General features: G+C 43.2%; 1 protein-coding gene across 9 annotated transcripts in view; it reads right to left on the bottom strand.

Annotated features, from left to right (window-relative positions):
- The window catches only part of AGTPBP1 (ATP/GTP binding carboxypeptidase 1), a 119,957-nt gene that overhangs the window by 83,232 nt on the left and 20,557 nt on the right, over positions 1-16,168 (bottom strand). For 5 of the 9 annotated variants that reach the window (XM_084797155.1, XM_084797159.1, XM_084797156.1 and 2 more), the window contains exons 3-8: positions 13,746-13,870; positions 10,530-10,597; positions 9,462-9,525; positions 8,096-8,242; positions 4,575-4,706; positions 1,515-1,608 (exon numbers count right to left, since the gene is read on the bottom strand). In XM_084797155.1, coding sequence (XP_084653281.1) covers positions 1,515-1,608; positions 4,575-4,706; positions 8,096-8,242; positions 9,462-9,525; positions 10,530-10,597; positions 13,746-13,870 — 630 coding nt within the window. Of the gene's footprint in view, positions 1-1,496; positions 1,609-4,574; positions 4,707-8,095; positions 8,243-9,461; positions 9,526-10,529; positions 10,598-11,279; positions 11,389-13,745; positions 13,871-16,168 lie in introns of those variants that run through there. The other 4 variants (XM_084797157.1, XM_084797158.1, XM_084797160.1 and 1 more) reach the window with 4 other exon arrangements.

Raw genomic sequence — 16,168 nt, 5'->3', positions numbered from 1 at the left:
AAACAGCAGATGGAAGGAACTCTGATGAACAGCCACCTCAGCACAGTGGCCATAAACGATGCACAAGCGCCCATCACCACCTCTCAAACACTTCCTTAGAAATGTAGGTGAGCTGCAAGCACACATAAAGGACTCTCCTATATGCCAAGACCTGTGCATAGAGTCACCCAATCCAGAATGTGATATATTTCACACATCACACAGACCCTTCAATAACAACATAACAATGGGCTGCTTGTTGTTTTTAAAGAATTGTCAGATGGAACTAACAAAAGTTATTTGAACCCTGATCCCAATAAGCCAAACATTGAGAAGGTATTTCATTAGCAGTCAGAAACAGGAAATAACATTAAGAATCACTATTAACATTGCTGGGCACACAAATGAGCTTGTGGCAACATAAGAAGTTTGTACCTGATAGAGATCAAACTGAAAACTGTGCAGACCAAATGCAATGGCAGCTATCACATGAGCAGAGAGAAGGATGGAACCCATGGCACAATGCTGGCCGCGGTTACACTGGGGGTCACAGAGCTGCTCTACTTCTCTGGGAAGTTGCAAACTCCCTTAAGATTCTGGGGAACAATGTATGCAACTTGCTTACTTTTCATCTAAACAAATCCATATAAAAGCGTGACTCAAGACAACCCAAGAACATGGAGATTATTGTCTATGAAGACATCATCCTGTTGATACCTTTATAGCATTGGAGCTAATTTTCCATCCTTAGTTAGCAGAAGTGTATGCTGAAGCAGCCTGTTAATTAACTAGGAGAGAGTAACCATACCACAGAAAATACCTATGATTTACTCATCGGTCTCCAATAAAACATGCAAACAGCACTGGCATAAACAACAGGGCAATGATGACTCTGTGGCAGCCACAGGGCGGGACAGAGGATGAGCTTTGCTGTATGAGTTTTTAAAAACCCTCAATAGACCCACACTGAGATAACCTCTAACACCGAGCACTGTGTTTCTGAAGTTACAGGACCTACAAACTAATGGAAACACACAAGCATGCACACATGCACAAACATACACACACAACCAATATAACCTAAGGTATAGACAGTCATACATCCATACATATCCCACGACAAGAATAGATAAAAAGAGTAACATGATTTGGGCAAAATAGAAATGTTTAATTTTAAGACACATCAGGTAATCATGAGACGTTAACAGTCACTAGCAACTGGGTGAGGACTAGAGTAGGCACTCAACAAAGGCCTCAGTGAATGATACGCGGTAAGTAGCCTAGTTTCTCTCACAGACTCTAGAAGCATTCAAAGTTGTCATCTCTAAATACACTATATTTAGTAAAGTGAAAATCTCTAATTTAAAGAGTAAGCTTTTAATTAAGAATATCTTTATCCTTATTAAAAATCACTATTTAAGAACTAGAGGCTCTAGATATAACAGACTTCAACTGCTTAGTTACATTTCAAGGCAGACTTGATAGCTCAGAACAACTAAGGATGAACTTCTACTCACATCAAAACATTTACTCACTTCATAAGACCCGAATTCTTCTTACTAAATGGTCCAATGATTTTAAACATCAGCTCCACAACTCCATTTTTACCTAAAGACACTGAGTTCACAGCTGAGAAACAAGAAGAAGATACAAAGTGATTTGAACATTAGTGATGAATCCAAAAACATTCCAAAGTGCTTAGTCAATATGGATGAAAGCTACCCTATACACTCTGAATGTCTGCTGCAAGTTTTGGGGTTTTGGTTGGGTAGGTGAGTGGGTGGTTAGGTTGACTAGTTGGGTTGGTTGGATTTGTTCTTTGGATTTGGCTGGTTGGTTGGGTTGGTTGGTGGGGTGGGTAGGTCTGGCTGGTTGGGTGGGTGGGTGGGTTGGTTGGGTTGGTTGGTTGAGTTGGGTTGGGTTGGTTGGGTGTGTAAGTTGGTTCACTGGTTGGTTGGTTAGTTGATTGGTTGGTCGTCAGGTTGGTTGGTTGGGTTTGGTTAGTTAGCTAGCTGGTTGGCTAAGTTGGTTGGGTGGGTGGGAGTGTGCATGAGTTGTTTGGTTATTTGGTTAGCTGGTTGGTTTGTTGGAAGGGTGGGTAAGTTGACTGAGTTGTTTAGTTTGTTGATTGGGTGGGTGAGTTGCTTGGGTTGGTTGGTTGGGTTGGTTAGTTGGTTGATTGGTTAGATGGTTGGTTGGATTGGTTGGTTAGTTAGTTGGTTATTGGGTTGTTTGGATGGTTGGGTTGGTATGCTGTGTTTTTATGGAAAGTTGGAAGCAACTAGCATTCCAAAAAGTTATTATGACATTATACCAGAAAAGTGAATGTTGGGAATAAAAGACAAGAAGTATAGGCTCTGCTCTAAGCAACCTGCATCCAGCAAGAACAATAGAGAATTATCATTATCATGCAGAAAGAGTCATAGGCTTTTTTTTTCTACTAGGTCTTCCCACTTCAGAGAGAGACAGAGGGATTTCTGTAGAAAATGATGCCTGAGCTCATGCCACATAAGTTAGCTTTGAAAGGAGCTGGGAGGAATTAGAAAGGCTGGTTCTGCAACAGCTCGGGAGACAGAGGTATAGTATGGATGATGTTAAAATGAGAACCATGGGTATGCTGTTACATGTGACGTGAGGCCTGCAAACGCCTTCTGAGTTAAGCCCTCAGCTACAGGAATGCCTGAGCAGCAGCAATTAGGTGTGTGTGTGTGTGTTCAAACAGCCATGGCAGAGCTCACAGCACTCTGGATAATCCACCTTGATGAGATGGACCAGGACCTTCACTAAAAACACCGTGAGCATGCAAAACAACAATGCTGTGCCCAGTATTTTAAATTCTGAATACATGTTACTTTAAAGAAGCTACACATAAAACTGTGTGTGGTGGTTGGCTGCCTTTAATCCCAGTACTCAGGAGGTAGAGGTAGGTTGATTTCTGAGTTTGAGGCTAGCCTGGTCTACACAGTGAGTTACAGGAAAGCCAGAGATACATAGCGAGAACCTATCTCAAAACAAACATTAAAAAATTACACAGAAACCATCTGTTATCCTTCTAATGGTCAATTCAATAAATGCAGCTCCTGTCTCACAGGGAAACTTCTGTCTCTGCTCTACTGCCACTGCACCGGCCCTTTCACAATCACACTTCCACCATCTTTTCTTGTCTAGCTACTGTATTTAAAATTATTTCATTTTTAATTCAAATCAAGCTTTTTCAATCAATTTCTCTCTTTCTTAATTCATGTTTTTCTTTTCTCTTTTCTTTCTTTCCTCTTCCCTCTCTCCCAGTTTTTTGAGGGTTTTTTGTTTGTTTGTTTTTGAGACGGCTTCTCTGTGTAGCCCTGACTGTACTGGACTCGCTTTGTAGACCAGGCTGGCCGTGAGCTCACAGAGATCCACCTGCTTCTGCCTCCCAAGTGCTGGGATCTAATTCATGTTTTCCCCCTTTTCATTTCCTAATTCATCCTTCAATTTTCCAGTTATGTATGTTCTTAACTTTGCTGATTAAACGTCAAATTCTTTCACTTCCATATGTTCTTCTTAGTCTTAGAGATATTTGTTGCTTCAACTAAGTTGTCAGTGTGTACATGTGCACATTATGTACACACGCACCTTGAACTGTGTATCAATATTTGTTCATGATATACAAACAGTCTAGAATGTATTCTAACTTTGTGTATATGGTGTGTGTGTGTGTGCGCGCGCGCGCCAATAGGGGCAAGCTTTCAGGTCTCAGACACTCAAGCTAGGCCTATGTGGCTCACTTGTTCCTCTTGTTGTCCGTGGATCAAGATGTAGAACTCTCAGCCCCTTCTCCAGCATCGTGTCTGCCTGCACACCACCACGTTTCCCACCGTGACGATAATGGACTAAAGCTCTGAACCATAAGCCAGGCCCAATTACATGTCTTCCTCTATAAGGGGTTGCTGTGGTCATGGTGTCTCTTCACAGCAATAGAAACCCTAACTAAGACAGTATCTGACCTTTGTTTCTTATTGCTGTGATCAAAATACTCTGACAAAAGAAACTTATGGGGAAAGGTTTTGTTTTGCTCATAAGTGCAGGAGTCAAGGCAGCAGCAGCCTGAAGTAGCGCGTCACATAAACCATGATCAGGGACAGAGAGCAATGGATGCATGGATGCATGGTGCACTCAGCTGCCTCTCTCCACTCGGATGCAGCCGATATCCTGGGGAACAGGGCCACTCACAGGACCCACCTCAATTACCACAACCATAGTAGTCACCCACAGACACGCCCACCTGATCTAGACTGTCCTTTGTGAGACCCTCATTCCCAGGAGATTCTAGAATGTGACACGCTAACAGTTACAAGTACTGCACAGGTGGACGCAACCTCCCAGTTGCCAATCCTCCAGACTCTTTCACTGGGAGCTTTTCCAGGGGCTTCCCTCTCACCCCAGTCCTTCACAAATTATGGGAACTGGTGAGGAGTCCCAATATTTTCTCACCTCACCTTCTTACTTATGAGTCATATCAACGTTTACTTTTTCACAAATTTTAGAGGCTTACAGATGGTAGATGGTTCTGTAACTTGAGCACCCTGAGTAAATCAGCACTGCCTTTAAGTACTCACAGTTGGTAGAATACACTCGTAAGAGCTGAAGACAAGGTAGAACCAAGCGGTAGTTCTGGAAGTGCTGTTTGACCAAATTGAGAGTTACGTTCAGTGCCCCATTAACTCGAGCTTTCACTCCAAATTTTTTATCTGTTTAAAAAAAATTCACATAAAACTTTTGAACAAAAATAATTTGAAAAGCAATGAAGACTAAGGATCTAACTCACTGGCAGAGGGCTTGGCCAGCATGTGCCAGGCCCTGGGTGCAAGCACTAGCACTGCCAAAAAGCAGTGACACATTAACTCTGTACTATACATTCATCAAATGTAAAGCTGACATCAGTCAAAACTATAACCATATTTGCATAATTTATAACAGCCCTTATCCTGATGAAGCACATCCTGTAACAATGTGTGAGGGACAGGAGGAGAATAAGACGGGGAGGGCTAGAGTAGCCCAGCACTCACTGTCCCGTGCCAGGGAGCATAAATGACCCCCTATCCAGTAACTCTAACTCAATATACCTCCCACAAAGACAGGTACAAAGAGGTAAAGAATCGAAATACCCATTACTAGTATTATTTAATATGAACATATTTTCATACCTATAAAATAACATACAAAGTAATAAAATATGAATATCTTAAATAGAAAATGTGGCAAATATGTCAAGCAAATGTCTCATGGGGAGGTGGAGAGCTGTCTTAACAGCTAGCTGTGCTTACTGCTCTTCCGGGGAACCAAGTTCAGCTCCCAGGACCCACAGCAAGCACCTTGCAACTACATGTAAGTCCAGTTCCAGGGAGATCAGACAAGTCTGACCTTCTCAAGCATCTGCATTCAGGTACACGTGTGCGAGTGCGTGCACGCATACACATACATACACACACACACACACATACACACACACACATACTTTAGAATGATAAATATAAATCCTTTAATACTTTACAAGGAAACAGAAGAATCAATGCAATGACAATGTGACACGTGATATGGCAGGTAATAACCAAGTCCATACCGTAAATATTTTATTTTTAATTTCTGATTAACGTAATTATTATACCTATTTATAGAATACAGGATGGTATCTTACTGCCCCTAAATTTACTATGTGCAATTGAGGGTAATGGACATTTTCTCCTCTTAGCATTACTCTGTCTATAAAGAACAGAAGTTCTTGATTTTTATCCTCAAAAAGAGATCACAATGATTAATTTAAAAAAAACTAAGTAACAAGATCTGAAGAATATTAATATTTTAAAAAATAAATAACAGCATAGTTAAGTCATAAACAACAAACTTTAAGACAGAAAGAATTAAATATTCCTAACTGAAAGTTACTTTCATTTCACAAGAAAAAAACAGAAAATCACTCAAGAAATTACTGTACAGCTTCAATGAATAACTACGAACAGAAAAGTTATACAGATACTAATGGGAAAAGCATAAATTTAAAACGCAGAATAAAATAACAATGACCTATGTGAACTAGAAAGGGAGAAGCAGACACATTGATATCATTTAATTTTATGAAAAGTAAACAATAACTTGGTTGTAATTAGCCGAGGAAGAATGCACTAGTGTATTTACCAATAACTAAAACTTTCTTATTTCATTTTCATTCTCTACAAAAATATCAAAAAAGAAATTCGTGAGTCACAGAAGTAAAGAAAAATAAGAGTCAAGATAACCTATGTACTACACTTAGTCTAAAGGTCACCACATAGCTGCATTCTTTAAAATACAACCTGTTAAAGGTATGAGTTAAATACCTGCACATTTCATGAAGATGTACATGCCTACATACACATGCATAGCATGTTCACAGTCAGATACTTCAAAGTTAAGGCAGCATATATGATGCAGTGCAAAGGAAAACTCTTTAAAGCATACCCTTAAGTCTGAGGAGTTGCTCTCTGCTTGCGCAGATCTACACCTCTACACTGAGTTTAGGTCCCACTCAAAGAGTACATCATTTTCTGTCCCCTAAATAGGCAGCCGCTCCTGGTCCTTGGCCCCACCCTTATTCACTGCGCTCTATGCACTTCACACGTCCCTCTGCAGCTCTGACTCTCACAGTGTCTCACACCTGTCTTGGTCTTTGTAAACAGAAAGTTTCCAGAGCACTGCACACAACACAAATGTGACTATCAGTGAAAACACTTCCACACGCTTCGACACAGCGCACCCACACCCCCCTTGTAATTTCTGAACACACAGCATGTGCACTCTCTACATAGATGTGCGTGTATACACAAATATATGCATATGCACATAGGCGCTGTGATGCGGGGGTTCCTTTACTTTTATACCACATTCAAAACAACTCATGAATCTTGGATCCTCAGTTCTTGCTCATTAGCTATGAAAAAAAATTCCACTGTTAAACTCAAGAAAAAGTAGTTCTTTCCTGTGGGACTCTGCTATCAAGGTTGACGTCTGAGCTCACTTATAAGATGACCCTTTCTTAGCAGGGGTTCTCTCTCTGTCTAACTGGGAGAACCCCAGATCTCTTAAGGAGTGTCACACCCTTTTCTGATAAGAAACCTGTTCAGCAAGGACCTGGAGATTCCTGAAAACGCCCACCCTATGCTAATGAGATGTCTTGGCATCTTGGCTTTCAACCAATAACCTTTAACTGTACCTGGAGAGTCTTCGGCCATAGGATAATTAAGCACTGCTTCCGATAGGGCTGTTTTGTTACAAGTAGATTAAGCATCACTGGCATCCAGCGAATCAAACTCATTTACCTTCGAACCCCTCCTACTGCCCAAGGTTTTTAATGCTCCTGATTCACAAAATAAACGCTTACCTGCTCTCTCACTCCATTCTTCCACTATGACTGCCTGACACTCCTTTATTCTGTGGAAGCCACTGAATGCTCCAAGCTTGGCTACTGTGATCTTCTGGCCTTCTGGACCCTCTACGGTTTTGACTACTAATCAGGGTCAGTCAGCCACAAGCTTGCTGTCTACTGCAGCGTCTGCTGGTCACTGGCTTGCAGAACTGCCCATAGCCACTGACCTGCATCCCACTGGAACTGGGTCTCACTGGACCTACTTTCCTGCTGATTTCAGGCTTTCGTCCCACCCCTGCCATTAATACAGACTTAACGGAAATGCTTTAACACTGAGATACCATCACAGACTTTTGGAACTGCCTTTGGTACCAGCAATATCATTTTAAAGGAGCTAACTGTAGCACCCAATGAAAAACTCATTTCCACCTTCCCCAACGAGACTGAGGGCCTCCCTTAGTGCACAGGTCTTCCCCTGAGAGCTCTAATCAGTCCTGAGAGAAACAGAATCTTTGATCCCAGGGGCTCCTCCATTCCTGCCCAGAAGCAAGCAGTGCCTGGACCCGTTTCCAGGCCGGCTTTGGGAAACACAGTACAACAGCTATGCTCCAGGACAGGACAGGCTACCTCTGGACACAATGACACTTTACATTTCAAAAGTTAACCAGTCTAAGACATAAAAATCCAAAGTTACAAAGATGGTTCTAGATTCAATAATCATAAAAATAGAACTCTTACCTTTTGGTCCAATCTTTGCAAGAATGGAGTGAATCTGCACCATCAGTTCTTCATGTGGGGAAGACTCTTTGCTAGCATTCATAAGTAGCTGCAACAGTATTTGAGAGCCACCTTTGGAAACTAAGAAACTTGCTCTTCGACCACCACCTAAAAAAATTTTTTTAATATTGCAAACAGCATATCTTCCCACAGTGGGCATCACAATTAGTTAGCATTCAAGGATGTTTCAAACATTTATTTCTAAGACCAAATATTATCAAAATTACATTTTGTGTTTTGGTACAGGGTCTCCTCAAACAGCCAAGACTAGCCTTAAAATTTGGGACCCGGGGACTGGAGAGATGGCTCAGAGGTTAAGAGCACTGGCTCCTGAGTTTAATTCCCAGCAATCACATGGTCGTTGACAACCATCTGTAATAAGATCTGGTGTCCTCTTCTGGCACGCAGGTGCACATGCAAGCAAAACACTGTATACATAATAAATAAATCCTTTTAAAAAATTTTTTCGGACTCTGCTGCCCGAGCCTTGCAAATGCAGAAATGACAGGCATGCGCTACCACACTCAGCTCCTATTTTGTCTTGTTTCACTTAATTTTTTTAAAGTTATTTATTTCATTTTATGTACACTGGCATGAGGGTGTTAGAGCCATTGGATCTAGAGTTACAGACAGTTGGGAGCTGCCACGTGGGTGGTGGGCATTGAACCGGGTCCTCTGGAGGAACAGCCAGTGCTCTTAACCACTGAGCCAGCTCTCCAGCCCTCTTGCTTCACTTGTTTATCTAAAGTGCAGTATACAAAAAAATAAACACAAAGAACACCAAAATTCTAGGCATAAGCTGCCATGTAAGTAGGCAAGGAGAATTTGAGGCATACTTGGAGACATCAAAAATAAAGCACCACCCTGGAGAAGGCTCAGTGGCTAAAAGCTTGCTGCGCAACCAGGAGGCAGTCCTACAACCACGCAACAAGATGGGCACCGACTCACGGCACCATGGGGAACTGAGACAAGAAGATCATTGGGGCTTACTGGCTACTAGCCTAGCTGAAAACCTCAGCTTCAGGTTCACATCCTAACTCAAAGGAATAAGGTGAAGAGTAAGAGGTCACTTAATGCCTTCTAGAACACACCACACACACACATACACACACACACACACACACACACACACACACACACACACACACACACCACCTCTCCCTCCCTTTCTCCCTCCTTTCCCCCTCCCTCACACAGAAAGCAACAACAAGAACATGACATTTCATTTCCCAAAATTTAATAACAAGAAACATTAACTGAAGTACACAGGACACACTTCTGGTCACGATTTACAAATACAAATCAAATTAAGTGGATCAAAACTCACCAGATGACACCAGCTCGACAAGAATGCTTAGGATGTTAAGTATAGTTTGAAGATCTTTCGTATTCTGAAACAAATAGTTGATTTGTTTTATTAAAATACTAATTATTTATTTATTTATTTATTTTTACTGTTACCTGCTGGTAACAACCTATGTGTAACAAAGGACTTTTCTAGTCTCTCTAAGCACAACTTCACTGACCTCTACGATACTCACTAGACTTTCCCATCATCACACATGGAGCCCGTGAAACAACTTGCAGGCATAGCAGGTCCTGGGGACTGAACTGAGCTCATCAGCCTCAGCAGCAAGTGCTCACAAGTACTGAGAGCACTCCAGCTGAGGGCACCAACACCTCCGACCTTCACAGGCACCTGCTCTCACATGCACTCACCCATAGACACATACAAGTAACTAAAATAATTAAGTTCTTTAAGATAAAGAAAAAAAAGATTAAGATTTGGGCCCAGCCCGATGGCTCTGCAGGTTGAAGGTGCTTGCTGCACAAGCCTGAGGACCTGACTTTAATCCTCAGAGCCCACATGAGGTGGGAGGAGAGAACCAACGCCATGAAATTGTCTTCTGGCATCCACACCCGCCATGGCAGGCGTGTCCATCCTATACATACACAATAGTAAGTTTCCAAAAATATCTAAGCTTTAAAAACAAGTTTTTAAAATACCTAAGATAGGGGCTGGAGAGATGGCTCAGAGGTTAAGAGCACTGACTGCTCCTCCAGAGGTCCTGAGTTCAATTCCCAGCATCCACATGGTGGCTCACAACCATCTATAATGTGATCTGATGCTTTCTTCTGCCTTGCAGGTGTTCATGCAGCCAGAGCACTGTATACATAATAAATAAATAAATATTTTTAAAAAATAAAATAAAATACCTAAGATTAAATTTTAGTAAAATCATTGAGGAGTAGATGTTTACATAATTCCCTATCACTATCCCTCCTCGTGTGTGTGTGTGTGTGTGTGTGTGTGTGTGTGTGTGTGTGTGTGTGTGTATGTTTGCTCACTTTCACATCCCTCCTGTTACACCAGTAAAGGCTGGTAGTGGCATACCTCCAATGTGGACAGCAAAACTTCCATGCCTGTAGAACCTTTGGTTGTTATTTCCCTCCTTGTTTTTTCTGAAAGGTAAAAAATAATTCATTTAAACTTGAACCAGAAAGAATACCTAACATTTGCTACAAACAGCTAATACTAAAACATGTAAGCTGGCTCCTGAATGTTCATCCCTCTAATGCTATGAACTCTATTCTGTAGTCGTGATGCCATTTTCAGTTAACAAGACCTTCTCTTCTTAACTATCATGGACTGTGAAAGTCCCTGTCAGCCCTTCCAAAAATCTTAAGATTAGAGCTGGCAGTGAGCTGCAACGGAGGTAGAAATCATGATATCATTATGAGAAGAACTGGAAAACAGCTCATCAAAATGAGGGCAGCAGAAGCGTAGGGCCATTTTCAAATATGCCCAGTGTATTCAGTGCTGGATCAAAGTTGTGGAGCTCATGAACAAGCTGAAGATGCCCTCTCAAATGAAACCCTCATCGCTGGGATAGGGACCACACAAATACTTGTATTTTACTTGGAAATTCCTACATCTTCTTCAGAATCGTTTGATTCACAAGAGAGATAAAATATAGAGCAAGGAAAGAACTGACATTATCTGAGTGCTTTCTGGGTGAATATAAAAGTGTGCTCTGTGGAGCAGGCAATTTAAGTTGAGAAGTGTCTACATCAACTCATCAAGTGAGTGAATAAGGCAAAGTGAGGCTGGCGCTGCAGAAGCAGAGCTCACAGCCTTTACTACCTCTGCAGGCTCCTCAAAGGAGGACGGAATCGTTCTCTGAAAGATCGTTGCATACAGAGATTTGGAGGCCCTTTCCTGCTTTTTCAGACTTGACTATTAATGCCACAACTCTGTTAGTGCAGGGGACCATGACATAAATCTCAGCATTATGAGATCTAAAAAACAGAAGACAAAGGATCCACTCTCAATGTGGTAAATTCAATGTTTCACATGGAGATAAGCAAGGGAGTTTAGGAACAGAGAGAAAAGTAGCAACAAAAAGACTAAGCCCATCCATAAACATTTCACGTCCCTTACAGTCACCTGCCTTCTGGGTACCATGTCAGTTCTCTTTTTTGTGTTTCCTATTGGAATTAAGTCAGCTTCCTCCCATGCTCCATGTCAGCTCTAATGCAGGGGTCCTTGGAGGAACAAATGCACACCAAGGCTTCGGTGTCCTCATGCATACTAAACAGGGTCCAGGACTTGAGTTGCACACCTGTCTCTAACAGTGACCTCTTGCTATCACACATTATCTCATGGTCCACTAAAGAAGCCATGTGCCTTTCAAATCAGACATCTCTACATATGGCAGGAAGACACAATGCACCACAGGCCTGCTCATGCTAAGCAGCGTGGCAAACTCAACTACAGGCATACTATATTTATAAACTAAAATTACTTTTCTTTTCTTTTGGGGGGGCAGGGTTTAGGTGGGTTTTTTTGGGTTTTGTTTTTGGGTTTTGTTTTTTGTTTTTGTTTTTTGTTTTTTTGTTGTTGTTGTTGTTGTTGTTGTTTTTGGTTTTTGGTTTTTTGAGACAGGGTTTCTCTGTGCAGTCTTGGCTGTCCTGGACTCATTTTGTAGACTAGGCTGGCCTTGAACTCACATCGATCTGCCTGCTTCTGCCTCCTGAGTGCTGGGATTAAAGGCGTGCGCCACCATGCCCCAGCCCTACTTTTCTTAAGCATACATTCCTTTGCCATCCAAACTATCTTTTATCTTTTACTCAGCCTGGCTGCCCCCACCAAAAATTTTTTTTAAATTAAGTTTTACAAGAAGACAAAATACTGTTTCAAAAAGCCAGTACATCCTTGGAAGATAAAGTAAGGCTGGCACCTTAGATAGCCAAATCACTTTAGATATTAATGTTAGACAGACTCTGACTACAAAGCTCGGCATCTCAGCTTCAAACAGTGGAACCCCTGAGCCTGTGAACACAGTCCAATGCAGCCTCTAACTCCCTCATTAATCTCTACCATCACCTTGTGATTCCAAGCACTAAGTCAGAACAAAGTGTTACTAACAGTTTTCTACTCTACTCCAGGTTTTCCCATGATCTTGGGAGAAAATGATGTTCATATGGAAAATTCTTTTAAACAACTTAGTTTTTGGCCTCTTTACAACAAAGTCCATTCCTGTGCTCCAATTTGTCAGCCCTCTCAATGGCCATTCTAAGGGCCAGAATGATGGAGACCCCAAAACATGGGCATCTGCTGAGCAAGTCTGCAGGCAGCATGCAGAGCCCCACGGTGAAGAAGCCAGGTGGACGACAGCTGAGAACACTCAAGGGACAGGACTTTAGCAGTTCAGCAGGGTGGGAAGGTAAGCTGCAAGCCCTCCTTGCCCAGCTCTGTGGATTACAAGTAGGCTTCTTAGGTCTCACTGTGGCTCACGGCTGAGATGCTAAGCTTCAGAAGGGCTTGGACTTGTGTGCAACACTGGAACTGCTGAGACTGTTCGGGGTGTGGTTTCACAGGGGCCAGCACTATTGTGTAAGACAGAATTATGAAATTGTCTCTTCTAGAAATTAGAATACAAGGTGTATCTCCACGCTTAGTGATGTCTATCCGGCCTGAGATGCCGAGGAGATGTGCAGAGCCCACCAGGGCCACATCTGTGAGGCACTGCACACACACTGATGTAAGTGGAGAATGTGGACAGCACTCGTGCTACACTGCAGTTTCAGACAGGCTCTTTCTGCTTCCTGGATGCCGTGACGTGAGCAGCTTGGCTCCTCCACACTCTCCCACCACAGCATGCTCCCTCCTGAAGGGCCAGAGACAACAGAGCCAGCTGGCCATGAGCTGTGCTCTCTGAAGTGGAGCCAAAATGCAGACTTCACTCAGGCATCTATCTAAGCAGGGATCAAATCTAAGCAACATCACTTTCATCCAAAAACATTCGGTTCCTGCTTCTACATGTCAATCTGAGAAAGACCCATTTTACAGAAAACCATCCAGTTAACAAAAATTGGAATATTCTTCATATCAAAATCAGAACATCTGCCACTGGCGCACGTCTATGATCCCAGCACTCAAGGAGGCAGGGGCAAACGGATCTCTGTGAGTTCGAGGCCAGCCTGGTCTAGGACAGCCAGGACTACACAGAGAAACCCTGTCTTGAAAAAGAATCAAAACATCCTTAGTATCTACCTTTGAAGAACTGACAAATGTTCCAGACACAAGGAAGGGAGGAGAGCAGCTTACCTTGACTTTGAGCCAGATGAAGAATCTTGGATGTAACATGCCTGGCAGTGTCCCACTCTGAGGAGTCCGCATTGACCTTCTCCAGCTGAGCCAGGAGTCCTACAACCCGGGAACTATTGGCAAGGCTAAAGAGAACATGGCTCTCTATTAGCGCAGACTCTGTGTCAACTACAAACAGAATGCTGCTCACAAAGATCACTGCTCATGCATCAATACTTTATGTCACAGCTCCTCACTGCCTCTATAACACTGTGAAATTCTGATTGGGAAACGCATGCAGAAAAACCACAAAACAAATACGCATTCGCCTATGCACGAACCTTCTGTGACACCTGGAAAGGGTTCTACTATCCAAGGCTTCGCACTTCCTCTGCTCCTCTCAAAACTAAGGAGCCCTCTCTCCTGCCCCACTCCATTCTCATCCATTTTACATTTGCAAAATCAAGTAAGAATGTACCCCTCAGGCAGCCCCCTACAGCTCTGGGACCCCCTCTCTGTGCTCTCGGCCACTATGGAAATACCCACACACCTGTCCTATAGACCCCCTCTCTGTGCTCTCAGCCACTATGGAAATACCCAGACACCTGTCCTATAGACCCCCTCTCTATGCTCTCAGCCACTATGGAAATACCCACACACCTGTCCTATAGACCCCCTCTCTATGCTCTCGGCCACTATGGAAATACCCACACACCTGTCCTATAGACCCCCTCTCTGTGCTCTCAGCCACTATGGAAATACCCACACACCTGTCCTATAGACCCCCTCTCTATGCTCTCAGCCACTATGGAAGTACCCACACACCTGTCCTATAGACCCCCTCTCTGTGCTCTCAGCCACTATGGAAGTACCCACATACCTGTCCTATAGACCCCCTCTCTGTGTTTTCCTTTGTTATTTGAATGTGTTCACAGTGGCTGGTTCTCCCCTTACCAACACCCCCCCCCAAGCCAAGTACAGTGGCATATGCCTATAAATTCAAGCCTTGGAAGGCTGAGGCAGAAGGACTGGTCCAAGTTCAAAGCAAACCTGGACAATATAGAGTATTCCAGGCTACACTGGGTTACTCTGTAGTAAGACACAATATCAAAAAAGTAAAATAATCTGCCTCTCATGTACAAGTAAAGTGAGTCTATTCATGAATTATGCAGTTTTTCAGGCAGTGGGAAATGGTCTGGAGGGAGAAGCAGGGTAGAGAAGTTAAAAGTATCAGAGGAGGAGTGCAGCTGCAAGCATCTCCATCAACAGCTCACTGAGAAGCTACCACTTAACAAGCCTGACAGAAGTAAGGTAGCAGGCAACACAGACGGCAGCAGCAGGGGGCACAACCTCCTAACCACCAAGACAAGAATGTGCCCTGTGAGCCAGGCATGGTGGCGCACACCTTTAATCCCAGCACTCAGGAGACAGAGGCAGGCAGATCTCTGTGAGTCCAAGGCCAGCCTGGTCTACAAAGTGAGTCCAAGACAGCCAGGGCTCCTTGTGGACTCAGAGGTGACAAAGTGGCTGGAATAACTGCAGCAGCCTGCAAGGACACTAGTGCTGAGCAGGGAACTGGGACATGGAAGCAGCACAGGGAGGCCCACCATTCAGAGGCCAGGAAGCCCCTCTAAGAACTTGAGGTTTGCCATTTCTTTGGTTTGGGTTGGGGTTTGGCAGAAAGGCAATGTATTCTCTTTCCTTAAAAGCTCTCTTTTGAGATCCAACTCTACAGAGGGGTCCAATGACCTTCTCACACACCACAGCTCGTGGGCACCACCTTTCCCCCTTCCCCTCCCCCTCACTCCTATCCCAGAACTGTCAAGTTCTCTCTGGCTGGTATACTGGAATTGTATTTGATTTGGTTTTCCATCTCTGAATAAAAATGGCCCCCATGGGCTCATAAGTTTGAATACTTGATTCCCCATTGGTGGAACTGTTTGGGAAGGATTAAGAAGCATGGCCCTTTGGGAGAAGTGTGTCACTGGGGAGGAGGCTTTGAGGCTTCAAAAATTTCTCCCATTCCCAGTGTGCTTTCAGTCTCCTTTTTGGGGGTTCAAAATGTGAGTTCTCCAGGTGTGGTGGTGCACGCCTTTAATCTCAGCACTCCGGAGGCAGAAGCAGGCAGATCAATGTGAGCTCAAGGCCAGCCTGGTCTACAAATGAGTCTAAGACAGCCAAGGCTACACTGAGAAATTCTGTCTCGAAAAACGAAAAAAAACAGTGAGTTCTCAGGTACTGTTCTGGCTGTTTACCACCTGTTATCATGAACCCTCTGGAACCATAAGCTAAAAAAGAAAAAAACACTCTCTTCTATAAGTTGTGTTGGTCTTATGTGTTTTATCACTGCAACTGAGACCCTAAGACACCATCTGCCAGGGCTACACAAATGACTCTGCATCAAAACCAAAGAAAAAAGAAAGAGGAAAGCAAGGAGAATGAGG

This window comes from Acomys minous (genome assembly GCF_964271855.1).
Source record: "Acomys minous genome assembly, chromosome: 9".
Classification (NCBI taxonomy): domain Eukaryota; kingdom Metazoa; phylum Chordata; class Mammalia; order Rodentia; family Muridae; genus Acomys; species Acomys minous.
The sequence above is the reverse complement of the archived record's forward strand: the minus strand, read 5'-3'. Positions and strand labels throughout refer to the sequence as shown.